Source organism: Rutilus rutilus, assembly GCF_951802725.1.
Source record: "Rutilus rutilus genome assembly, chromosome: 1".
Lineage (NCBI taxonomy): Eukaryota > Metazoa > Chordata > Actinopteri > Cypriniformes > Leuciscidae > Rutilus > Rutilus rutilus.
In genome coordinates, this window is record NC_140209.1 from 5638005 (window position 1) to 5665584 (window position 27580).

General features: G+C 38.0%; 2 protein-coding genes across 3 annotated transcripts in view; both read left to right on the forward strand.

The window, feature by feature from the left end:
- LOC311302232 (uncharacterized protein) overlaps window positions 1-27580 on the forward strand; it is a 340899-nt gene that overhangs the window by 280718 nt on the left and 32601 nt on the right. The window lies entirely within an intron of this gene.
- Window positions 1-27580, forward strand: part of LOC311302063 (uncharacterized protein) — an 89526-nt gene that overhangs the window by 14203 nt on the left and 47743 nt on the right. Inside the window, exons 1-2 of one of the 2 annotated variants that reach the window (XM_084427628.1) lie at window positions 5374-5477; window positions 7157-7298. In XM_084427628.1, coding sequence (XP_084283754.1) covers window positions 7241-7298 — 58 coding nt within the window. In that variant the 5' untranslated portion in view covers window positions 5374-5477; window positions 7157-7240. Of the gene's footprint in view, window positions 1-5373; window positions 5478-7156; window positions 7299-27580 lie in introns of those variants that run through there. The other variant, XM_084427627.1, reaches the window with a different exon arrangement.

Below are 27580 nucleotides of genomic sequence, written 5' to 3' on the forward strand. Positions count from 1 at the left end.
GTATGTGTATGTTTATTTTTTATTACTGTTTATTTATTTTTGGTACATTTCTTAAAGGAGCCGTATGTAAGATTGTGGCCAAAACTGGTACTGCAATCACTTTCAAATTACTGTAGAGCGGTGTATCCCCTCCCCCTCCCCCCTGACTCAAGGTTGCCAGATAGGCTGCAGGATCCAGCACGAACGTTTGTAGCTGCAGCTATGGTAACTAGAGCAGAGCTGGCAACCCGGATGCCGAAACACTACTGACTTCGTGATTGGTAGATAGGTGGAGGGTGGCGCTTCAGGCCAAAACACAACATGACAACATCAACATCAGTTGAGGGCTGCAACTTCACTTTTTAAATGACAATATCCTGGCCGTACTACTGTTGTCAGTGATATAAGTATTTGAAATGAACATGATTTCTTAATGTCTAGTGACATATCAGGGCCATTTTATGACTAATTGAAATACATTTCTTACATACAGCTCCTTTAAGAAGCATCATTTATTTTTAGACTTATTTCTTGGCCAGTTGTTGACTGTGCAATAAATATTAAAAGTTCTAAACCTTTTATTGTTTTGTTATTCCTCAAGATAACATTTTAATATTTAAGGTAATAGGTGTCTCTCACAATGTCCCACACCAAATTAACATTAAAATAGTGTGAATTAGTGTACAATATTTTATAATAATAATAATTTATTCTATTTAGTGTCCATTTAATTCATTTAACTTTTTTTTTAACATTTTACTTTCCCTGGTAATTAGTTACTTTTGTAATGATGTGATGCAGAAATGATGCAGTTACTAACTCAGTTACGTTTTGTGAGAAGTAACTAGTAACTATAACTAATTACATTTTTAAAGTAACTTGCCCAACACTGGACATTATGGACGTGATGTAATATGGACATGGACGTAATGACATAATGGACATAAATGTAGACTGTACAGTGATTACTGTACTGTCCAAAATCCTACAATGTGTACCGGGCAAGAAATAACATCTAACAGTATTTTCATGTCTTCAAACAGCCATTTGTATTGTTGTATTTGTTATGGGGCAGGACACTCATGCGCGTTGAATTTGTTTTGCAGTACCCGTGACCTTAGAATGCAAGTAACCGCGAGTTATATTTGCGTGTTTTCTTTCTTTATAAGGCAATACCCTTCTTGTTTTGAACTTTGTGCATGTGTATTGAATGTTAAATTAGTTAATAAGGATAACGAGACTGTTTTTATCATGGTGATTTGTACAGAGGCTTTGTGGATTTGCACTTAAGCCTAAACAGACAGTGAATGAGAGAGATCGACTGAGCGCGTGCGATTTGAGTCATATAGTCATAAGTCATATAGATTCGTGAAAAGGTTGCTGTGTCCAAGGAAAGCGAAATATGTTGTGTCATCCTTTTAACGTTTAAGGGCATTTACCATGAATGGCATCAGCGACCGCGCTGGTCAGCATCCACAGCGCGAGACAGTCACGGGAAACAAAAATCAGAGAGTCACGCATTGAATCGCATCAACTTCAGCGTTACCCATGCGACGCATTGCTGGTCAGCTGAGCCTTGAAAAGTGGAGCTCAAAGTTAAAAATAATTAACACCTTACTTCATTACTATATTTGAATGAACGGTTATAATGACTCATTGAAAGACAGTCTGTTCCCACTGTAACTGTGCGCTGATCGACAGCCTTTCAATGCACAGATAGATGCTGTTTAGTTCCGGTTACATTGGTTACTGAAAATGTACTCGTTTTTGTGCATCCATAATTAAATAAATGGCGATAAAACCGCATATCGCGCTATTGAGCCACTCAAAATTACTGCAAGAGAAAATCCTTCACTGCGACAGCCCATGCCTGAGCAGCAGCTCATTTACATTTAAAGGGACACACATAAAAACGTTTTTGCTCACCATTAAAAAGTGACAATTTTAACATGCTCAGGGCTCCAGACTAACTTTTTGCCTTGGTTGCACTGGTGCGCCTAACTTTTTTATATAGGAGCACCAGCACAAAAATGTAGGTGCACCCAAATTTTTCCTCGGCTCGTGACGCCTTTAGGGCCACGATTTCGAGGTTTCCTTTTATGTAAATGATTTTAAACAAGAATAAGGTGAAGGTAAATACTTTTTTTATTTGAAACACAATTATACTGTATATAAAAATAAAAATCTTTTTTTTTAAATAAGAAATGTTTAGAGTGCTGTTCATTTTTACATTGTTCAAGTTAGAGCTGGGTATTGGCACAAATTTCACAATTCGATTCAATTTTGATTCACAAGCTTGTAATTCGATTTGATTTGATTCATTGATTATTTTGGATATCAGGTACAATACATGACAAAATTTCTCAAGGAAAACAAATCAACTAATGCTGTAAACTATGGGAGTCAGTTGTAGCCCATTAGGCTTCATTAGCCTACTATATTGAAAGTAAAAATTAACTGATTTGTATACGAACACTTAAATTACACATTTATTTTTACAACAATAAAGTTAAATGAAATAGAAATATTTAAATGGTGGCTGTTATAAAAACTTGCCAGATTTATTCAAACATACATTAAATATTGAAGAACAATAAAAATTATAATTAATATGTAATATGGTGCATATATTTAGCAAAATGCTCCTCTCTAAAGTTTATGGTCACTGGGTATGGTTTTTCTGAGGTAAATGTGACGTTACATAACATTGTTTACAAGTGTTTTACTGACGTCTTTCCACGGTTGAAACAGTGGTTGAGCGATTGCATGTAACATGATATGGATTTCGATAAGTTGTACTCTATCTTTAACACACTTTCGATGCTCATTCATGTTTATTTCGCGCTGTACCTGGTATTATTAATGCGGAAGAGAAGATCATGTGCTTCTCTTGAGCTGCGCCAGAGCGATCTCACGCCACAGCGCCAAAATGCTATTTATGTTTTTGAATTTCGTAAGAAAATGGACGTAATTGGAAACCTGAGACTTTGGTTCATATCAATAGTAACAAAGCACAAAGATTTTTGCGATTTATTGGATGGGATTCACGCTACAATGTTCCATTCATTCATCAACTGAAAACAGCATAGCCAGCCTATCGGTTCCAAGGACCGAGGGCAAGGTAGTTCAGGAAGAGGAACAGTTAATCTATTGCCTGTAAGGACTGACAGATCAAAACACAATTATATGTATAATTGACAATACTGGTAGTAGGTGTACAGTACAGTTACAGCAACAGACATCTGATGGTGTGGAATTTATTTCCAATCTTTCTGCATTTACTCTGCATTCAATTCTAAAAGTGCTAGTATTGGTCATAAGGTGAACATCCTTGCTTCAGAAAGTAAAAGTCCAACCATGTATTGATCAAATATATTGTAATAACTAGCAGTTATTCAGTAAAACGTGGGGACTAACCGTAGCTAAGCTATGCTAATGCACTTTTAATAGGCTAATTGCTATTGCGACATACGAGCACTCGTGTCCCATACACAGCACGACCAGGACACTCTGCGAGTGGCGTAGAACAAACCAGCAGGGGGCAGTACTGCTTTCTTTCTCCTTTTTATTCCAAACACAGAATAAGAACAACACAGGCAAGGCCCCATCGCCAAGTCCCTCCCCTACACATCCATGAACACCCTAACTAACTTGAACATAAACACGCATACCTTTACTAACACAAATACCCAACCATCTTGCTTTAATAACGCATAAATCAACTCCCAACGCACAATTTCCCATAATGCACCCAGCTGCTAGAGCTGACTGCTGGGTCATTACAATATGATAGGATGCATACCTTCTGTAGCTGGAGAGTTTGGTCATAATAGCACAGACCTACCACCATGGAAGCACTTTGCTTTTCAGATGTAACATTTGCAGTTCCTGTTCTGGTTACACGAACCATGAATTTCAGTGATGGTTCAATGACCTGCCAAAACCGCATCAGATGGTCATTGTTACATGTGCATCATGGTAGCACACCAGTGGGACAGGCCCGGAGTGGGTAATCGGGAGAATTCCCGGTGGGCCGCTTCACTTTTGGGCCGGTCGAGGATTTTTTTTTTTTTTTTTTTTTTTTTCACATTTCAATGTCACGTTAGTTACATTAGGCTACACACGTTCCGCATTCTGACAGCGCAGCCTCTGCATGGGTTGTACCTATAGAGTTGGTTGGGTCCATAGCCCGTCTTTTCCAAAACGTTTTCCCAGGTAGACTACCGCGGCACCGCCGGCGCCTACTGATAGCTGGGCCGGCCCTACAGTAAAGGTACGCGTCAGGGAGGATGGATGGGAGGAAGAGACCAGGAGGTATGGGAGCTTTGTTTCCGCCACAGAATAAAACATTTTAAAAGATATTTGTGACTCTTTATCTCACATTTGCGAGTTTACATCTCGCAATTCTGACTTTATTTCTCAGAATTGCGAGATGTAAGTCAGAATTGCGTGAAATAAAGTCGCAATTGCGTGTTATTAAGTCAGAATTGCGAGATATAAAGTCAGAATTGCGTGAAATAAAGTCGCAATTGCGTGTTAAGTCAGAATTGCGTGAAATAAAGTCGCAATTGCGTGTTATTAAGTCAGAATTGCGAGATATAAAGTCAGAATTGTGTGAAATAATGTCGCAATTGCTTAAAGTCTAAGTGAATTATTATTTAACCTTTAGGCTTCATTATTTGTTAACCCATGGTATTAATACAAACTACACAATAGTACGAGCTGAACTGTTGCTTCATTTATCCAATTTAGAAAAAGTGCTAATTTGGAATTCCACCATGGAAAAAGTGGGCCGGTCTTGGGCCTGAAACTCCCGGGCTGAAAAGTGGCCCCACTCCGGCCCTGCAGTGGGATAAATATTAAAGCGACTCTGAGGAAAAAAGAGGTTAAAAGTAAAATTAAAGAATTCATAAACAACAAATGTCAAGAAGTATGGAACAGTGATAACAAGTAGGAAATGGAAGAAGTGGGAATAGAAAAGAAGATACAATTATTTCTCTCATTCGAATAGGGCACACTAGACTAAATCATTTGTTGTTCAAAATAGGAAAACATAAAACGGGTAAATGTAATTATTGTGATCATGCAGAAACAATTGAACGTTTTAATAAAATGTATAAAATATGTAAAAGAAAGGTTAGAACTTAAGAAGGAAGTAAGAAAATTGGGTGTTGTATTAATATGTAGAGCCTATTGAAAATGCATGCAGAACAAGATAAAATATATAGTAGTTTAAAATAATATAATATTTAAAAATATATATCCTTTTTTCTTCACTCTATTGTTTATTTAAGTTGTTAATTTCTAAACGCTTATGAGTGCTTCACACTCCAGTCTAGTTGGTGGCGGTAATGCACCGAAAGTTGGTTTGCCATCCGCCATAAAAACTCCACTAGAAGAAGAAGAAGAAGAAGAAGAATGCGTTCGCTACTTTCCCATTGGAAGTAGTTGGCAACACTGTTTCCCTCATTGAGAGTTTCAGTCTCGAGTCTTCTGAGGTGAGGAGAGCAGTTCACGGTATTTCTCATATTTACACAACCATCACACACACTTTATACAGTTTGATTAAGCGACAGGCTCATTTCTGTATTGTTTTCATCGATCACAGCGATACTTGTGCGTCTTTTCTGGCGTCTTCCTTCTGAAATAAACATTTAGTGCAGCAGCAGCGAGCATGAGGAGAATATGTTGAGTTCATTTAGACCTGAGCGATGTTGTGTTCGTTTGTGTGATTGTCTCGATGTTTGCAGGTAACTGTTACTGAATGTCAAGTTAAAGTGTGTGTGAGGGGAATCGATGGGAAACGATCTCAAGTGTCATACTGATAAGTTACTTTACGTTGAGCCTATAATGAGCAACGTCAGACATTTAAATCAACTCTTAAATGTTAATATAATAAATGAATAGCGCTTTATTCTTGGAACAATAATGCTTTGTGATGCTCTTTATTTTTAAACGTTGTATGATCATTATCAGTTTCAGCGCACATATATAATATTTTAATGATTTAATATTTACTTCGTGATTGTCATAAAATCGAACTATATTTAGATTCTGTAATTATTTATCCGTAGTGGTTGATGAAAATAACTGTCATTAGTGATTGATGTTTTATCAATGTCATATTTTTTCTTTCAGTAGAGCAGTTTTACAGGCTTTTATCATGTATCCTGACTCAAATAATGTGTTTCTAACAGCAAACACTCAGAATAAAGTGAGATGATCTGCTGATGACCCTGAAGGGCTTGTTGAATGAGTGTTGATAGTCTGAGGCTCATCAATATTAAAGGGTTAGTTCACCCAAAAATGAAAATTCTGTCAGTAATTACTCACCCTCATGTTGTTCCAACCATGTAAGTCTTTCGTTCATCTTCGGAACACAAATTAAGATATTTTTGATGAAATCTGACAGAATTTTGACTCCTCCATAGGCTTCCAGTGTGACCGAAACTCACCGGCCCAGAATAGTTATTAAAACATCGTTAAAATAGTCCAAGTAACTACAGTGGCACTACATTAAGTTTATCATGCGACGAGAATACTTTTTGTGCGCAAAAACAAACAAAAATAACGACTTTATTCCACTTTTCATTTCCTTCTCTCTGGGCCTCGTAGTGTTTTTGCGCTGCGCGTCTGTGTTGCACGTCATCACGCAACACACACATGACCGGCGTCGGCCAATAGGGAGCCTACGTGGTGACGTGTAACACAGACGCGCTGCGCAAAAACACTACGCGAACCAACTAGACATCCAGAGAGAAGGAAATGAATAGTAGAATAAAGTCGTTATTTTTGTTTGTTTTTGCGCACAAAAAGTATTCTCGTCGCTTGATATACTTAAGATTGAGCCACTGGAGTCACTTGGACTATATTAACGATCTCTTTAATAACTTTTCTGGGCCAGCAAGTTTCGGTCACACTGGAAGCCTATGGAGGAGTGAAACATGGCTCAGATTTCATCAAAAATATCTTAATTTGTGTTCCGAAGATGAACGAAGGTCTTACGCGGTTGGAACAACATGAGGGTGAGTAATTACTGACAGAATTTTAATTTTTGGGTGAACTAACCCTTTAACAGATCTGCTGAAAACACTCTTTATTTCATGACAATAGTTCCTGTTTTCACCTCATTTATTAGATCTCCTGCAATTTGTCATCAGTGAATCTTCTCCCACAGTAATTCTCCAATAAATGCTGGAAAACAAGTGAAGAAGAGCTGACATCTGCAAAGACTGAGTTTATTAAAGAGGACAGTGAGAACATGAGTGATCCAGAACCCTGCAGAATGAAACACACTGAAGATCCTGAAGAACAAAGAGGTTGGTGTTTATTCTTCATTCATTCATTCGCTGAAGAACATTCATGTTAGAAACATTCAAGCACTTCATCACATTTAGATAAACAGTTCAACTATGAAACAGTACAGAATGTTCTGGGTTTTTCTTCAACAAATGGTCAGTAAAGGGAGGTTTGAGACATTTTTATATTGATTGGCAACATCAGATCAAGCTAAATACTATTTTAACTGTTTTATTTTACATTTATTTTATATCTGGTTCCCAATTTGCAACAATGTTACCAGAATTTTAGTCATTTTCAATATAGTTTAAGTCAAGTCAAGTGTATTTGTATAGCGCTTTTCACAATACAGATTGTATCAAAGCAGCTTCACAGTATTAAATTAAAATAATACAAAAAGGTTTGTTTCTAATGGAATTTATTGATTGATAAAATTAAAATTAATTATCCCCAAAATATCCCCAATTGAGCAAGCCAAAGGCAACAGTGGCAAGGAACCGAAAAACTCCATCAGGTGACCTAATGGAGAAAAAAAAACCTTGGGAGAACCCAGGCTCAGTCGGGGGCCAGCGAGTTTGAGCAACGAACAGTATCAGGAAGGCTATTCCAGAGTTTTGGAGCCAAATGTGAAAATGCTCTCCCTCCTTTGGTTGATCTGGATATCCTAGGTATGACCAAAAGCCTCGAATTAAGTGATCTTAAAGAGCGCGATGGATTATAGGGCGATAGAAGATCCGTTAAATAGACTGGAGCTAAGCCGTTTAGGGCTTTATAAGTCAGTAGCAATACCTTGTAATTAATACGGAACTTTATAGGTAACCAATGCAGTGATGATAAAATTGGTGTTATATGATCATATTTTCTTGATCTAGTAAGAATTCTAGCGGCTGCATTTTGGACTAACTGTAGCTTGTTTATTGAGGATGCAGGACAACCGGCTAATAAGGCATTACAGTTATCTAGTCTCAAGGTCATGAATGCATGAACTAACTTTTCTGCATCAGAAACTGATAGCATATTACGTAGCTTAGCAATGTTTCTAAGGTGGAAGAATGCTGTTTTTGTAACATATGAAATATGATTTTCAAAAGACGGGTTGCAATCTAATATAACACCCAGGTCTTTTACTGTAGAGGATAAAGTAACAGGACACCCTACTATGTTAAAATTGTATTGTGAGAGGTTTTGTGGGCGGTTTTTGAACCGATAAGTAGTACCTCTGTCTTGTCTGGATTTAATAAAAGAAAATTACGCGTCATCCAATCATTTATATTAGAGGTCGACCAATTCATCGGTTTTGCCGATTAATCGGCACAGATAGTTGATTGGTGGAACTATCGTTATCGGCAAAAATACATACCGATAGTTTTTCCTGGTTGTGTCCATTGCTGGAGCGGCTGAGAAGCATTCATTACACAGTAAGAAGGGTCTGCTGGCATCATGCAGTACAAGAGCGGCCTCTAGAGGTGTAATAAAAACTATCGCTGATGCCTCGTGTTTATTTCGACACGTGATGCCGCGTGCTGCACTGAGAGCACACGCTGACTGGAGAGCACTGACATCAGATTCAATTTTGATTGATTTTTCTCCATTCAAATAGACAAAATGGTAGCGGTCAGATAAGTATGATCTAAACCAGCTTAATGCTTGTCCTTGAACACCAGAATAATTTTGTAGTCGATCTAAGAGTATTGTGTGATCTATAGTATCGAACGCAGCACTAAGATCAAGTAAAACTAGTATTGAGATACAGCCTTGGTCAGAAGCTAAAAGTAAATCATTTGTGATTTTAACGAGCGCAGTTTCAGTGCTATGGTGCGGCCTGAATCCTGACTAAAACTTTTCATAGATATCATTTTCTTGCAAGAAAGAGCACAATTGAGCAGACACAACTTTTTCTAATATTTTAGACATAAATGGAAGATTTGAAATGGGTCTATAATTTGCTAGATTATTATGATCTAATTGTGGTTTCTTAATGAGAGGTTTTAAACCGGCAGTTTAAATGTTCTTGGAACATGACCTAAAGATAAAGATGAGTTAATAATATTGAGGAGAGGCTCTTCCACTACAGGTAACACTTCTTTCAGTAGTTTAGTTGGTATAGGATCTAATAAACATGTTGTTGTTTTAGATGAAGTGATAAGTTTATTTAACTCTTTTTGTTCTATAGTTGTAAAGCACTGTAATTGTTCTTGCGGGGTGATAATTGAGGCTGAATTATAAGGTGCGATTGAGGACTGAACTAAATTATTTTTTTAGGAATAATCGGTAAACACTAAGTTTCTGGTGAAGTTGTATCTCTATTATCAATGAAACTGGCTGCACAATGAATCTTTCATAATATCTACACTTTGTTTGCTATAATCAGATGATTTGCCAGTATGCAGAATTCAGCACTGAACAAAAAGTCCATTTTGAGCGGCGAGGGGATTCTATCTTAAATGCATCTGATTGGCGTTCAAGAAATCAACACATATGTCTGTGATTGGCTACATTGTTTAACGCTGCAAACATGTTATAAATAGATAGAAACTCTGGCCTGTAAATCGTTTCTTTTTTGTTTAGTTGTTCTTGTTGCTTTTGTGCAACAGATGAATGATAATTTATTCGTTTTTAGATGTTCAATTTATAGATAATTCTATTTTGCGGGAGTCCCACGAATCGATTTTAAAGCCACACCGTGTAACTTTTCAACCTTCATAATATATTTCCAAGACCCTTGTGATGGTACATCGACTTACAATAGGTTGAATGACACGTCTGCCATAGCCTGACGGGGTCTGTATCGCTTTTACTGGCACTCAACAAAAACATCATACAATTTTAGAAAAAAATTCACACCCCATTGAAATTCCTTTACCTCTTACAAAAAAAAAAAAGACATAACATTATTTAATATTTGAATCACAGCTTATAGTGTTTTGACATCGACAACCACAACCAAAAAGTGCATTTTACCTCAAACTTGCGACTAACATTAATAAAGAAGGCGTAATCGCTTCTCGGGTCGACATTGTGATCAGTGCTCAGTGACCTCTTGCTTTGGCTCTCAACGAAGGCGGTCGCATTTTCCTACCCTCCTCTCCCTTATCTTCCCTGCTTTGCTACTCTCGTCTCGTCTACTGTCTTGTACTTTGAGAGACTCTCTCCGCACTGCTCTACAAATTAAGAAATTATGGATTTGATCAACTGGTCTCTCAACGCAATTGACACCATCTTCTCGACGAGAAGCTTGGGTTCGGGGGAACCTGACTGCCCTGCCGGAACGTTCGCAGCTGGCTACACGATGGACGCATGGGAGAGGTGGCGGGTCGTGTGTCTGGCGGCTCTTTCCGTGGAGGACGTTGAAGATATCTACCTATTCGGAACCATGATAACAGGTTTTCTGCTGTTTGGATTAGGCATTGCCCTGGTTTATCGAGGAATTAAGAAGACGGTGACAGCTGTCCAAAGCCCCACAAGGCTGCCCGTTATGATTGAAGCAGTGGGCAGAGCTGTTGGCACTCAGACTGTGACTATGAACCACAATATGGATAACATCATGGAGAAGCTCACAGCTTTGCAAAGGCAAATGGATCGTTTCGGAGACCCAAACGGACCAGGAGCTGTGTAAATTGGAATGCGGCTACTCGTCCCAAGACCAAACAACCACAATCTTATCTGCTTTTGGCCCCCCTCTATCAGCACTGGCCTTGGCCGAGGCCGCTGCTGGAACAACAACTCCCTCTGGAGAGAGCACTGCAAAGAGACGCTCTTGCGTTCCTTCCCCGACTCCACACTGACACCTGCTGATTGTTGACTCTGTCTGGGACCTGATCAAGGTTGTCTCCATGGCAATTGCTGTGTTTCGCTATGACATCCTGCGGACTGAGGCACCTAGATTGGGATGCCAGGCGTAGCGACTCTTCAGGCCTACACATACACGAACTCTTACATAGATACAGATATGCAATCACCCTCCCCCACCCCACATCCCACGCCTTCGACGCTTTTTACCACCAGTTTGTCAGGCGGGTCTGTGACCAGCGCCGAAATGGCTGCAGGACTGGATGGCTGCTTGCCTTTGCTGGATTACCTCCAACCCCTCCCCCCTCACCCCTCCCCTGTTGCAAGTCTTGTGTGTTCATGTTGTGTACTGATTATGTGCAAATTGCTGAGGTGTTTTACTGTCCCCAAACTGTACTCCCTATTGGAGCATAGTCTGGGGGTTGCCTTTTTTTCTCCTCAACTCTCCTCATGTTATGCTGTATTCTTACTAACTTCAGGTCGGTCCTAAATTGCATTTCGTTGCCTTGTACCTGTACTTGTGTAATGACAATAAATTGAATCTAATCTAATCTAATTAACACACTGACAAAATTATATTCAGAATTTAAAATATTTTTATACCACTTTTTAATGTGTGATTGCGTAAAGGTGTTCACGAGATAGAGATACCAACCTTTCGCGAACTTGCTTTCATAGTCAAACGAACACTCGTTCTCATTGAGACGCGGTGTGCACAGAGGGGAGGGGCTGTGTGTGTGTGTGTGTGTGTGTGTGTGTGTGTGTGTGTGTGTGTGTGTGTGTGTGTGTGTGCGCGCGCACATGTGAGAGACGCATGAGTGCCCTAATATAAACAAATTATTCTACTGTAAACAAAGTCTACGATTTAAAGACTAAAAGGTAAAATAGACTTTATAATATAAAAGTCACTAGAACAGAGGAAACAGGCTTTCAGTAGCTTGAACATTTTTTGCCATTAACTGCGTTTCTTTGGATCTACATGAGTTTCAAGTTGTGTGATTAAAAACACCAGCCTGTCCACAGCATCTGGCTTGAGAGCTGCACGGTGACGTGTTACAAGTCAAGTCATCCTCATTTATATAGCGCTTTTAACAATGTAGATCGTTTCAAATCAGCTTTACAGAGATAAACGTATAATTTAAGGTAACAGAGATTGTTTTGGCTTCATAGCGGTTCTTTAATAAAGTTATTTTCCAGCTAAAGTTTGTTTTGATTGATTCGCTTCCGTCGCAACGATCATTTCAATAGGAATTGGCTTGATCGCTCCTCTTCTATGGATAGAAATTTAATTAGTCGTGTAAATCTCACTCAGTTAATTAATGAACCTACTAGAGTGGATTATCGATCTTCATCATTAGCTGCGTTTACATGGACACTTATAATCGGATTGACGGCTCAATCGGACTAAAAAACCTTCATGTAAACACCTTAATTGATCCGATTGAGCTCGATCCGAATGAAATTTCGATCGGATTGAAAGGGGTGGTTTATCCCTTTTGTAATCCGATCGAGAGAACATGTAAACACTTGATCGGATTGAAAACCGAAACTGAAAGGACTGCGCATGTGCGATGACGTTAAATAGCGTAATGACGTATGACGCGCGGAACGAGCTGTTTTTCCTGTTGAATAAAGTGTCATATTAATAAGTTTCCCGTCATTCTAAAATTCTCATTTCACTCGCGCGTCTGTGAAGTGAAGCAGGACAACGTCCCACCAGTCCTTGTTTTGGATTCTCATCCACAGACGTCTGGTTTTGGCCGCGGGGAGGGGTATTTTTACTGCGTGATCAATAAGCAGCACGGCAAAGCAGTTAATATGCTCTAAATTATGACCAGAGACGAATTAATATAACATCTGCTGTTTAAAACAAATACAGATCCAATAGAGGAGAATATTTATGCGCGAAAAAGTGGGAAACTCTGTATATTTGTGCAGTGTGCGCATGTCAAAACATCAGATCCGATTTGAAACTTGTGACATATAAACGCGCGCATCAACCCGATTACTTTATTGATCATTCATGTAAACACCTTGTTCGGATTCATCAATCGGATTGATTTCATTACGATTGTGTCCATGTAAACGCAGCTACTGTTGGACTGGATTTTAGTTACACACCCTGAAAGAATAGTTAAATCGGGTGTAATATCAGATTGCTTAAGCGATCATTCCGTTATATTTTGTGTGTGGAAAATTTAAATTCCAAGCTCTCCACCCAGATTTATTCGAGCGAGACAATGTAAGAACTTTAATGTTAATTGTTTTATTCAGGACCTAATTGCAATTAGGTGGGAGAGATTTCAGTTAATTCCTTATGTGGAGGATGCATGGACTTTTTTTTACTCAGAAATTATGAATGTAATTGATAAACATGCTCCCATGAAAATTAGTAGAGTTAAAGGCAGGCATTTACCCTGGATCAGCTCTAATCTAGTAAGTCTTTTTAAACAAAGGGATAAAGCTTAGGCCAAATATCGCTCCTCAAAAGATTATTTTGACTGGGAAAATTACAGATACCTTAGGAACTAGGGGTGGGGAAAAAAATCGATTCTTAGATGAATCGCGATTCGGGACGTGGACGATTCTGAATCGATTCACAAATGTCAAAAATCGATTTTCTAAAAAAAAAAAAAAAAAAAAAATCTAATAACGTAACATTGAAGGAACGCAAAAGGCGGAACTCTGAAGCGGACGTGCAGTGCGCGGACAATCTGTGGCGTGCACATAACAGAGACGCGCACATAACAGACGCATGATGGCTGAGCGCCAAATCCGAACGGCACCAGAGAATGTCTTCGTTAAAAGCTAACGTATGGATAATTGGCAATTTCATTGTGATCTATTTAGTATTTTTTTTATGAGATTTCTGTATTGTTTAGTAGTGGTGCACGATATATCGGCCGCCGATATAATATCGGCCGATATGGTCATTTTTTTACACATCGGTATCGTTCCGATGTCAAAATATGGCCGATGTGAACAGGCCGATATTTAAAGGGAAGCTATGTAACTTTTTTACCTTAACTGAACAGCTTCGGAGTCAGTGGAATGGTTATATTACTTATTTCGGGTTGAATGGTGGTGGTTTCGCACCCCCCTGGTGCCCGAGAGCGGAAAAAACTCACTTGCAACTTTGGGACGCGGGTCGTGTTCCAGGAAGTATCGCGTGATATCAGGTCTCGCGATGCAACGAATTGCTTGACGGCACTGCACACGTACATGCCCCCATTCAAGCACCGGCTATGTATAAGCAAAGGGCAACGATAGATTGAGTTATGGCTGAGCCTGTAAAAAAGAAGCAGAAAGCTAGGAAATCTTTGTCGGAGGACCAACGAAAGAGGAATCGGGACACTGACCGAGCAATAAGTCAGACTCGAGTAAATATATCGGACCAGCTTTTTCAGAATGGTGAGAACTGAGAGAAACAGAAGCCTGCAAAACGGATGCTGACCTGGCTGCTGTTGCACTTGTAAGTATCTTTGGAATAAACTGTGTTAAACTTCAAGTAATTGTGACCTCAGGATGTTTGCTATTGTCTGTAAATGTTTTTATTATGATCGCTGTCTGTTACGGGCTTACTAGTACGCTTCGTTTGATACTATAACTTTGATGTTAGGCATTGTCATTAGCAAACACGTTTGGTTTCTGTAGTAGTTTGGCCGTTCCTCTGTAGGTTTTATTTGTGTAACTTGCACTTTTATTTTATGTCACTAAGTCAACGCGTCTGATAATAGGCAATAAACATGTAGCACATATCATGATCGAGCTAGAAAAAACGTTCTGATGTTTTCTTAGACAAGCAAAGGTAAACTGTCATTCTACCAGATGAACTTATAGACCTTGCTAATATAACTTTAGACAAATATTAGCCTCCGATATATATATATATATATATATATATATATATATATATATATATATATATATATATATATATATATATATATTATGCTCATGCCCACTCTCCCAAAACTCTCTCACTCTTCGTTCGTTCCCAGTAAAAATACTAAAGTTAGTATGCATGACAACCTATTTTTTACACTCTATGATGACAACACAATAAAAAAAAAAAAAAATCGCCATCAGTTGGAAATAAAATATTGCCTTACTTGCCTCGGTAGACATAACTGGTTTTGAAATAGCCGGTTCCTCTGCTCAGCTGGATTGACAGCTGATCAGCTGGGTTGCTCGTGGCGAGGGGGGAGGGACAACAGTTCGTTTTTACGACAGAGTGTTTGAAAGCATTTACTACCAGACACTAGGGGGAGCTTCGTAGAGAAAAAAACACTCAGACTTGCCTGGTGTCCCTTTAATGTGTGAAGCTGAAGAGGTTGATGTGAGAGAAATACACATTTCATACAGATGACATAAGCAGAGAACAGTCTGTTTTCTTTCATTTTGAATTGTTCTGTTTAAAAATAGAAGTTTCAAGCTTTCTATATATGTCTCAGGTCTGTGAGGCAGGTAGGTTTCGGTTCATTTATGAGACGCGCTCCAGGTTCACGCGCCGTCGCCTCTGTCCTGATTAAATATTTTCTAGTATATATACTTTTTATTTATTAAATCCAATGCAATTCGTTGATGAAACATTGATCAAAATTAAGATACAATTAATACAAAACGAAATTAAATTTAAAGACAGGCTTTGTGCTTTCTGCTTGAGGTCTCTGTGAAAGTTTTAAAGCAGTTTTTAAGTGCCGAGAGCGCTCACGTCCGTAACATTGTTAATGCAGTCCAGTGCGACTTATGTTTTTTTCCTCCTCATGACACATTTTTGACTGATCGTTTTTTGACTCGTAGATATTTGAATATATTGCTTGATATATGATACCCATTCGAATTTGATTTTTCTCAAAAGTGACAGCGCGTGTGATTTGTGGATTCTGATAAGCGCGAGTGGAGAAACAGGCGTTTATTTATTCATTCTCAGTGTTGAGAAACGTAGCCTTCATGTGTTATTGTGTTAATAATAACTAAAGTAGCCTACCTAATTATGTTACATATTTAGTTTGTATGAAAACTATCGCGTTCGTTACTTATGGATTAAAAAAGTAGGCTACCGGTGCTGCGCGAGCTCTCTCTCACAAACACGGACGCGCGCACATAGAGAGAGAAGATAATTGTAAAATGAAAACGGGCTAAGTTTAAATTTTGTTCTTGCTTGTTTGTTTTTTTCTGTCAAAATGTCAGAAAGCATTTTGTATTATCCATCCGTGTTTTTAAAATTCGTTAAATGACGGACGTTTTACTGTTAACACAGCCCATATGTCGGATTCGTCTTATAGCCTACTTGTTATTATTTTTAGAATAAGTGATTCGTTATGCTATTATTGGACTCCTGTCTATTCATTGTCAACTGTTTTCTATAAATATGTTTGTATTGGCTAACATTTATTCAGCTGCGTGTCCTGTTTAAAATGTGCAATGTTCAAACGCAAAGACAGTCACAAGAAGCCCTTTTCCCTGTGGTATTTTTTAGAATAATATTTGGATATTGGAATAATAAATGAAGTAGCCTATCTTAATTGTACACATGTTCCTGTTTTTTTTGGTTTTTTTTACTGTTTTCTAAGGGTTTCTTAATTTTAGACAAGTTGACCAGCACACATTATATGCAATGCAATGTGTGTATGTGTGACATATTTTGCACACAGGTAAAGGTGCCCAATATCAGTCATTTCTAAAGTAAAAAAAATGTGTTTTGGAAAATAGCTCTTTATTTGATAATCATTAAAATTTGTTTTCTATACAGAGATATCGACATCGGTAAATATCGGTATCGGCCATAACAGCAATATTAATATCGGTTATCGGTATCGGCCACAATTTTCACATCGGTGCATCCCTATTGTTTAGTTTTCACATCAATATGCTGTGTAAACCGATCTGATCTGTATGCAATATGTGCAATGCCAGTCACAAAAAGTTACATTTTGACTGTAAGTTACTCTCTGCAGATGTTCATTCACTTTCTTTGCTATTTTTGATTGTGGTATACAGCAAACATTTCAAGTCATAACTCTTTATTATTTAGTTGTGTATAAGTCAAGAGCGACTTTGTATGTTACTAATTATTCAGAATATGCATAAGTCCACAAGCATTATACGTAACGTTATGATAGCTTCTGGTACATAATTCTATATTTTTGAACGAAAACTGTTTGTGAATTTGCTACAGCAAAATGTTTTTTTTTTTGTCTGAAGGATTATATTGCTCATTGGAAATTACAAGAGGATGTTGGTTAGAAGTCTATTATTAAATGCTAGAGATTCAGAATATGCTGAAGTTTGTATTAATTTACTACAAGTATGCTGCTAGTACAGGCACACATTTATTTTCCTGTTGGTTCTCAGCAATGTTGGGACATATGCTGTCAAATGTAACCTTACAGTTGACTTGCCAAATCACTTCCATTTGTTTTATTAATACAATTAATATAGGAAGTATTGGAAGTAAGTTCGTTATGGGTCATCATAAATACTTTGCTTTAAAAGTACCAAGTAAAAGTATTTTTTCAATGTTTTTGATAAAAGGCACTTCCCTGAGAATTGAACTTAATAAATGTGAAAAAGACACTTTAATGTCTCCGTTTGTCATTCTGTATTGCAAAGCAGATGAGAGTAGATCATGATCAGAAACCTGATTAGAAATCATTATGAATAAAATCGAATTGTTTTGAATCGAAAATCTTTTTGAATCGAAAATCGATTTTGAATCGAATCGTGGCCTCAAGAATCGGAATCGAATCGAATCGTGAGATGGTAAAAGATTCCCACCCCTATTAGGAACTTATGTAAGACACAAACAAGAAACGCTAAATCTAATTACTATAAAGATAGTTTCTCTCAAGATTTTCATAATTCAAGACAGTTTTGGAATCATTTGAATCACATTCTCAATAAAACAAAAAAAGCCCTATAAATCAGATCAAATTAAATAATGAAATTATTTCAGATCCAGTACTTATCTCTAAGTCTTTTAATCAGCATTTTTCTTCCATTGGGGATCTCTACCACTTTAATCCCTATGAGATGTCTGGTACTTCGAACTTAATTAGGGGTTCAAGCACGAAGTGCTGAAACCCTATTGTAATTGTCCTGATTTTTATTAGGGGTTCAAGCACGAAGTGCTGAAACCCTATTGTAATTGTGCTGATTTTTATTAGGGGTTCAAGCACGAAGTGCTGAAACCCTATTGTAATTGTAAGGATTTTTAGGGGTTCAAGCACGAAGTGCTGAAACCCTATTGTAATTGCCCTGATTTTTATTATTATTATTATTCTTCCCTAAAACGCATCGTGCAGCCAAAACCGTAAGGCCTAGAGACGTGATACTTGGTCAAATGGTAGTAGTTTTGCTCGCTACTCAGATACACGGACTTAGCCAAATCGGCCCATAGGTGGCGCTACAGCGACCAAAAGCGCGAAACTGCTCAGAACTCCTAGACCGTATGTCGTAGACTCAAGTGTCTTATATCATTGGAAAGCTGGATGCCTGACGAACAAAACGTATATCTCCGATTTCATTTCCGCCATGATAGATTTTCCGCCATTTTGAATTTTGCCAAAAACCTACTTTTGCGAACTAGTCCTAGGTTTTTCGCCCGATCGGAACCAAACCAGTACAGAAATGTTCTCTGGAGTCTGAATATCAATAATTATCGAAAAAAGTTGAAATTTCGATTCACGGACGCTAAGGGGCGCCAAAACGTACGTTGTGGGAGGGGCCTATTTTACTAAAATGGCTATAACTCCAGAAGTAAATGAGGTATCTTCACCAAACTCGGTACACATGTGTAAGAGGTCAATCTGAGGTCACAGTAAAAAGATCGCGGCGATTGGCCACATGGTGGCGCTATAACATGAAAAAAACATAAAACAGGCTTTAACCACCTGACCGTTAGTCCGATTGACTTGAAAATTGGTATGCAGTGTCTTGGCCCAAGGTGTCATGTATGTCTATGAGGACATTGGTGTATCTCAAAAAACATGGCCGCCATCGGCCAATGAAGTTTGAGCACCTATTAGACAAGGTTAACGGAGGCCGATCGGAACGAAACTCGATGGGCATGTTCAACTCATAGCCCTAGAGGTCTGTAAGAATTTTGAAAGAAATCGGCCACTAGTTGGCGCTAACGAGTTTTACGGCTCTGTAATCACGTGGTGTTACACTTATTGTCACAAAATGCATATCATTTGATAGATCTGCTCATGCTGAACAACATTGCCTCAAGAACCATTGCTGTCAATCAAATCGTTCATTAATTATTCGCGAATATGTTAAAAACCTACTTTTGCGAACTAGTCCCTGGTTTTTCGCCCGATCGGAACCAGACCAGTCTAGGACAATTCTCTGGACTCTCCTGATCAATAATTATCGAAAAAAAGTTGAACTTTTGAATTTTTCGTATGGCTATAATTGGGTCATAAAGAAAATGGGCGTGGCAAAATGCACTCAAAAGCTTATAAATCCTAAACGAAAACTCAGAACTTCACGAAAATTGGTGAGCATATGTGCCATAATATTCTAAACAAGCATGCCAAATTTCATGTTGATCGGACCATAGGTGGCGCTATAACTGTTAAAAAGGTTTGAAAACCATATATTTCCTATGGTAAATTGCCTGTATTGGCTGTAAATGGACTTTTCCATCTATTATTTCAGTGGTTAAAAGCTTTCTAAATAAAACTTAATGTCTTAAATGCTTATGTGCTTAAAGGCCTTAAATGCTTGAACCCCGATAAATGCTGCTTGCAGCTTTAATTATTATTATTATTATTATTCTTCTGCCGTAAAACGCATCGTGCAGCCCAAACCGTAAGGGCTGGAGACTTGAAACTTTGCCAGATGGTAGTACAAAAATCGAGGAGAGGTTCAGAGATTATGACCCCGATTGGCCCATAGGTGGCGCTATAACAACCAAAAGCGCGAAACTGCTCATAACTCCTAGAGCGTATGTCGTAGACTCAAGTGTCTTATATCATTGGAAAGCTGGAAAGGTGATGAACAAAACGTATATCTCCGATTTCATTTCCGGTATGGAAATTTTTCCGCCATTTTGAATTTTGTCAAAAAACTACTTTTGCTAATTTGTCCTAGGTTTTTTGTCCGATCGGAACCAAACCAGTGCAGAAATGTTCTATGGAGTCTGAAGATCAATAATTATCAAAAAAAATTCGAAATTTCGATTCAAGGTCGCTAGGGGGCATAAAATAAACATTGTGGGAGGAGCCTATTTTACTAAAATGGCTATAACTCAAAAAGTAAATGAGATAGCTTAACCAAACTCGGTACACATGTGTATGGGTTCAGTCTGGGGTCACAGTAAAAAAATCGCGACGATTGAACAATAGGTGGCGCTATAACATGGAAAAAACATGAAAAGGGCTATAACCACCTGACCGTTAGTCCGATTGACTTGAAAATTGGTATGCAGTGTCTTGGCCCTAGGTGCCATATATGTCTATGAGGACATTGGCGTATCTCAAAAAACATGGCCGCCATTGGCCAATGAAGTTGAGCACCTATTAGACAAGGTTAACGGAGGCCGATCGGAACGAAACTCGATGGGCATGTTCATCTCATGGCCCTAGAGGTCTGTAAGAATTTTGAAAGAAATCGGCCACTAGTTGGCGCTAACGAGTTTTATGGCTCTGTAATCACGTGGTGTTACACTCATCCACACAATATGCATATCATTTGATAGATCTGCTCATGCTGAACAACTTTGCCTCAAGAACCATTGCTGTCAATCAAACCGTTCATTAATTATTTGCGAATATGTTAAAAACCTACTTTTGCGAACTAGTCCTAGGTTTTTCGCCCGATCGGAACCAGACCAGTCTAGGACAATTCTCTGGACACTCTAGATCAATAATTATCGAAAAAAAGTTGAACTTTTGCATTTGGATGGCTGTAATAGGGTCATTTATAAAATGGGCGTGGCAAAATACATTAAAAAGCCTATAAATCCTAAATGAAAACTCAGAACTTCACGAAAATCGGTGAGCATATGTGCCATAACATCATTAACAAGCATGCAAAATTTCATAAAGATTGGACCAAAGGTGGCGCTATAACTGTTAAAAAGCTTTAAAACCATATATTTCCTATAGTACATTGCCTGTATTGGCTGTAAATGGTCTTTTTCATCTATTATGTCAGAGGTTACATGCTTGCTAAGTAAAACCTGATAACTTTTGATGCTTTTGTGCTTAAAAACCCTTTAAGGCCTTAATAGCTTGAACACCGATAAATGCTGCTTGCAGCTTTAATTAGGGGTTCAAGCACGAAGTGCTGAAACCCTATTGTAATTGTGCTGATTTTTATTATTAGGGGTTCAAGCATGAAATGCTGAAACCCTATTGTAATTGTAAGGATTTTTATTATTATTATTCTTCCCTAAAACGCATCGTGCAGCCAAAACCGTAAGGCCTAGAGACGTGATACTTGGTCAAATGGTAGTAGTATTGCTCGCTACTCAGATACACGGACTTAGCCTAATCGGCCCATAGGTGGCGCTACAGCGACCAAAAGCGCGAAACTGCTCATAACTCCTAGACTGTATGTCGTAGACTCAAGTGTCTTATATCCATGTAATCAAGACCTCATGGCAAACAAAATGTATATCTCCGATTTCATTTCCGGTATGCAAATTTTTCCGCAATTTTGAATTTTGTCAAAAACCTACTTTTGCGAACTAGTCCCTGGTTTTTTGTCCGATTGGAACCAAACCAGTGCAGAAATGTTCTCTGGAGTCTGGTTACCAATAATTATCGAAAAAAAATTTAAATTTCGATTCATGGTTTCTAGGGGGCGCTAATTGATTTTTGTGGAAAGAGCCTATTTTACTAAAACGGCTATAACTCGAGAAGTAAATTAGATATCTTCACCAAACTTGGTACATATGTGTATGAGTTCAATTTGGGGTCACGGTAACAAAGTCGCGACGATTGAACACTAGGTGGCGCTATAACATGAAAAAAAACATAAAACAGGCTATAACCACCTGACCGTTAGTCTGATTGACTTGAAAATTGGTATGCAGTGTCTTGGTCCAAGGTGTCATGTATGTCTATGAGGACATTGGTGTATCTCAAAAAACATGGCCGCCATCGGCCAATGAAGTTTGAGCACCTATTAGACAAGGTTAACGGAGGTCGATCGGAACGAAACTCGGTGGGCATGTTCGACTCATGGCCCTAGAGGTCTGTAAGAATTTTAAAAGAAATCGGCCACTAGTTGGCGCTAACGAGTTTTATGGCTCTGTAATCACGTGGTGTTACACTTATTGTCACAAAATGCATACCATTTGATAGATCTCCTCTTGTTGAACAACTTTGCCTCAAGAACCATTGCTGTCAATTAAACCGTTCATTAAATATTTGTAATTATGTTAAAAACCTACTTTTGCGAACTAGTCCTAGGTTTTTCGCCCGATCAGAACCAAACGAGTCTAGGACAATTCTATGGACTCTCTAGATCAATAATTATCAAAAAAAAGTTGAACTTTTGCATTTTTCGCACGGGTATATTGGGTCATAAAGAAAATGGGCGTGGCAAAATGCACTCAAAAGCCTATAAATCCTAAACGAAAACTCAGAACTTCACGGAAATTGGTGAGCATATGTGCCACAACATCATTAACAAGCATGCAAAATATCATGGAGATCGGACTATAGGTGGCGCTATAACTGTTAAAAAGCTTGCCTGTATTGGCTGTAAATGGACTTTTCCATCTATTATTTCAGTGGTTAAAAGCTTTCTAAATAAATCTTAATGTCTTAAATGCTTATGTGCTTAAAGGCCTTAAATGCTTGAACCCCGATAAATGCTGCTTGCAGCTTTAATTATTAGGGGTTCAAGCACGAAGTGCTGAAACCCTATTGTAATTGTACTGATTTTTATTATTATTATTATTCTTCTGCCGTAAAACGCATCGTGCAGCCCAAACCGTAAGTGCTAGAGACTTGAAACTTGGCCAGAAGGTAGTACAAAAATCGAGGAGAGGTTCAGAGAGTATGACCCCGATTGGCCCATAGGTGGCGCTATAGTGCCAAAAACCAAAAAAAATCACGGTTTTGCTTAAATCTCCTTAACCCTTTGTCACAGACTCAAGTGTCTTATATCACTGTAATCCTTCTCTCAAGACGGACAAAATGTATATCTTCAATTTCATTTCCGGTATGCAAATTTTTCCGCCATTTTGAATTTTGTCTAAAACCTACTTTTGCAAACTAGTAGAGGGTTTTTTTGGCCAATCGGAACCAAACCAGTGCAGAAATGTTCTCTGGAGTCTGATTATCAGTAATTATCGAAAAAAAGTTGAAATTTCGATCCACGGTTGCTAAGGGGCGTCAAAACGTTCGCAGGAGGCGGAGCCAGTTTACTAAAATGGTTATAACTCATGAACGAAATTAGATATTTTCACCAAACTCGGAACACATGTGTATGAGTTCAATCTGGGGTCACAGTAAAAAAATCGCGACGATTGAACACTAGGTGGCGTTATAACATGAAAAAAACATGAAAAGGGCTATAACCACCTGACCGTTAGTCCAATTGACTTGAAAATTGGTATGCAGTCTCATGGTCCAGGGTGCCATGTATATCTATGAGGACATTGGCGTATCTCGAAAAACATGGCCGCCATCGGCCAATGAAGTTGAGCACCTATTAGACAAGGTTAACGGAGGCCGATCGGAACAAAACTCGATGGGCATGTTCAACTCATGGCCCTAGAGGTATGTGAGATTTTTGAAAGAAATCGGCCACTAGTTGGCGCTAACGAGTTTTATGGCTCTGTAATCACGTGGTGTTAAACTTATTGTCACATTATGCATATCATTTGATAGATCTGCTCATGCTGAACAACTTTGCCTCAAGAACCACTACTGTCAATCAAACTGTTCATTAAATATTCGCAAACATGTTAAAAACCTACTTTTGCGAACTAGTCCCTGGTTTTTTGCCCGATCAGAACCAGACCAGTCTAGGGTAATTCTCTGGACTCTCTAGATCAATAATTATCGAAAAAAAGTTGAACTTTTGCATTTGGATGGCTGTAATAGGGTCATTTAGAAAATGGGCGTGGCAAAATACACTAAAAAGCCTATAAATCCTAAATGAAAACTCAGAACTTCACAAAAATTGATGAGCATATGTGTCAGAACATGCTAAAGAAGCATGGACATTTTTATGGAGATCGGAGCATAGGTGGCGCTATAACTGTTAAAACGCTTTAAAACCATATATTTCCTATGGTAAATTGCCTGTATTTGCTGTAAATGGTGTCTTCTATCATCATATAATGTTCATATCATAATGTTCAAAACCAGTGCAGCACAATTCTCTGAACTCTCTAGATCAATAATTATCAGAAAAAAAGTTTAACTTCTTCAAAAGGTGATTTTATATGAATATAATGACATATTAAGCCAATAAGTGGTATTTTACTGCCCCCTGCTGTCATTTCATCATACTACTCCCTAATATTGTTATAAAATTCATATTTAGACTTTATAAAATCATTATTTTAACATTTACAATCACATTTTGTCAAAACTCATCTATTGAGTATTACTATTGACAATTGTGTTACACTGAGATATGGAAATGGACGAAAGTAAATGAATGAAATGAAACGAAAGTAACGGCATTTAAGCCACGCCCCCGAATACAAATTCATTCATAACTCGAAAACGGAAAGTCGTTGCGCGCTCAAATTTTGATGGTGAGGACCTCTCTGGGCTCTTGATCGAAACGTGTCGTCGCGGGCCTCGGGAGCGCGCCCCCCGCGCATCGCGAATCCGCGGGACCCCCGATTTTGAACGGCCATTACTCCCGACCCAGACCACCCCGAACATTGTGTGAGAGCTCGTTGGAAAGGGCGCGTCCTTGGCTAGCTTCGATTCAAATGTGGTGTTATTTGCCCTGGGCATTCCAGAGATAATAGCCCGAACAGATATGCCTTATAACAATCATAACTCCCAGCCCCAATCGCCCAAAAACACGTTGATGGTCTCATTCAACAGGGCTCCTCAAGCACTATCTATGCTCTGAGTTTCAGAATTTTTCGCCTTTTGGTTCCTGAGATATAAGTAAAAAAACAAATTCCCATTCATTCATTCAAACACTTCAACTGTAAAATGTAAGCTATAATACCACTGTTGTCCACTAGAGGGAGCAGCAGGATTACGCATGATCTTTTAATTCGCTTCAGTATTGGGAAATAAACAAATGCTTTAAGAAGCAATCTTTTTTATTATGATATTTTTTATACATTTTATTTTTTATTATGATTATGAACGGTTTGATTGACATTAGTGATTCTTGAGGCAAAGTTGTTCAAGATGAGGAGATGAAGATATTTTCACAATATCACATCCTAAAAACATTGAAAACATATTTGTCTTTGTGTGTGTGTGTGTGTGTGTGTGTGGATGTGTTTGTGTTTGTGTGTGTGTCTGTGTGTGTAAGCATGCTTAATGGAAAGAACATGGAGAAACTGCTTTGTTTTACTGGTGGATAAAAAAGTCTTTCAAATGAAAGTGAGTCAATTAGTGGTCTTCTCCTGCCCTCTGCAGGACATTCTACTTAATAAAATATTTTCATCTGTGCTTTTGCGTTAGTTTTTGGACTATATAAAATTACTTGCATGAAAATCACCTATTATAACACAGTCATGTTTTGTCAAAGTTTATCACTTCATTTTTACTGAGCTCTCAGTTTGAACAATTCTGCCTCTCAGTGATTAATTTGAAATCTGAAAATGGTGTTATACAGAGGAGATTTGCAATTATCATTTTGTTACCTATCTTTTATTTTAAATATCTACATCTACAACAAAATGTGTGTGCATGTGTGTGTTCAAGCATGGTTAGTGTATTAAGTATTATTGTTTAAGTATTATTGTTTTCATTTACATTTTAACCACCAGAAGAAGAACACTCATTGGTTCATTCTGCTCACTAAAATATTATTTTTCATTTTTTTTCCATTTGAAATATTGTTTAAACTTAATAAAATCATTAAAATAACATTTCAAATCATATTTTGTCTGTTTATAAATCCCACAGACTCACATTGGCTGCAATACTAATGTTTTTGTAAAACACAGACCTGATAGTCTAATCTGTGTGTATTGTGCATATATTATTGATATAATTACTATTGCAAATCATGTTATTGTAACTCATATCTTAATAGAATATTATTTGTAATTTTAATTCTTTATTTCTTAATTGTTTTTTTATGATTACTACAGATATTATCACCAAAGATATCAACTACACCTTCACTTTTAGTATTGACACGCTGCACACACAGCACAATCACACACTCACTAATGCATTCAAATAAATGGAATCTTATTGTGCTACTTTATTTGTACATGATTAGAATGAACAGAAATCTAAGAATATTTTTCTTCTTTTGTTAAAGCCATTTCAGACTCCAAGTAAGCATTATATTACTAATCATCTATTTTAAAGGTGCCATACAATTGAAAACTGTATTTATCTTGGCATAGTTGAATGATAAGAGTTCTGGACATGGAACTGACATACCGTGAGCCTCAAACACCATTGTTTCCTCCTTCATGTGTAAATCTCTTGTTTGCAAAAGACCGCTGAAAAATGAGTGAATCCCACCATAACACCGACTGTGACGTTGGAGTCAGGATCATTAATATTTATACCCCCCAAATTTGCATTTTCCAGTCCATGTTCTAGGCCAGGCAGTGTTAATGTGGACCTGCACAGCCGAATCATCAGAAGATCTGCAGGTATTGTGAAGAAGCAAGCAAGGACAATAGTGAAAATGGCAGATCATGGATATAAATGTTATGTCTGAGGCTGTGCTGCGGATTTGAGAACTTTTCATTCCCTTCCCACAAAAGAGAACTGTCAACAGGCATGGTTGATGTTTACAACAGGATAAACTCACCATTTTAATTCAAAGCTGTTAGTTTACTCTTAACGGAGGCCGATCAGAACGAAACTCGGTGGGCATGTTCGACTCGTGGCCCTAGAGGTCTGTAAGAATTTTGAAAAATCAGCCACTAGTTGACGCTAACAGGTTTTACGGCTATGTAATCACGTGATGCATATCATTTGATAGATCTCCTCATACTGAACAACTTTGCCTCAAGAACTACTGCTGTCAATCAATTTGTTCATTAAATACTTGCGATTATGTTAAAAACCTACTTTTGCAAACTAGTCCTAGGTTTTTCGCCCGATCGGAAATATACCAGTGCAGTACAATTCTCTGGAAGCTCTAGATTATTAATTATATAAAAAACTTTAACTTTACCCATTGGGTAGCCATAACAGGATCATTTAGAAAATGGGTATGGCAAAAAACACTCAAAAGCCTGTAAATCCTAAACAAAAACTCAGACAACTCACTAAACTGCCTTATGTGCTTAAAGACCCTAAATGCTTGAACCCCGCTAAATGCTGCTTGCAGCTTTAATTATTATTATTATTATTATTATTATTATTCCGCC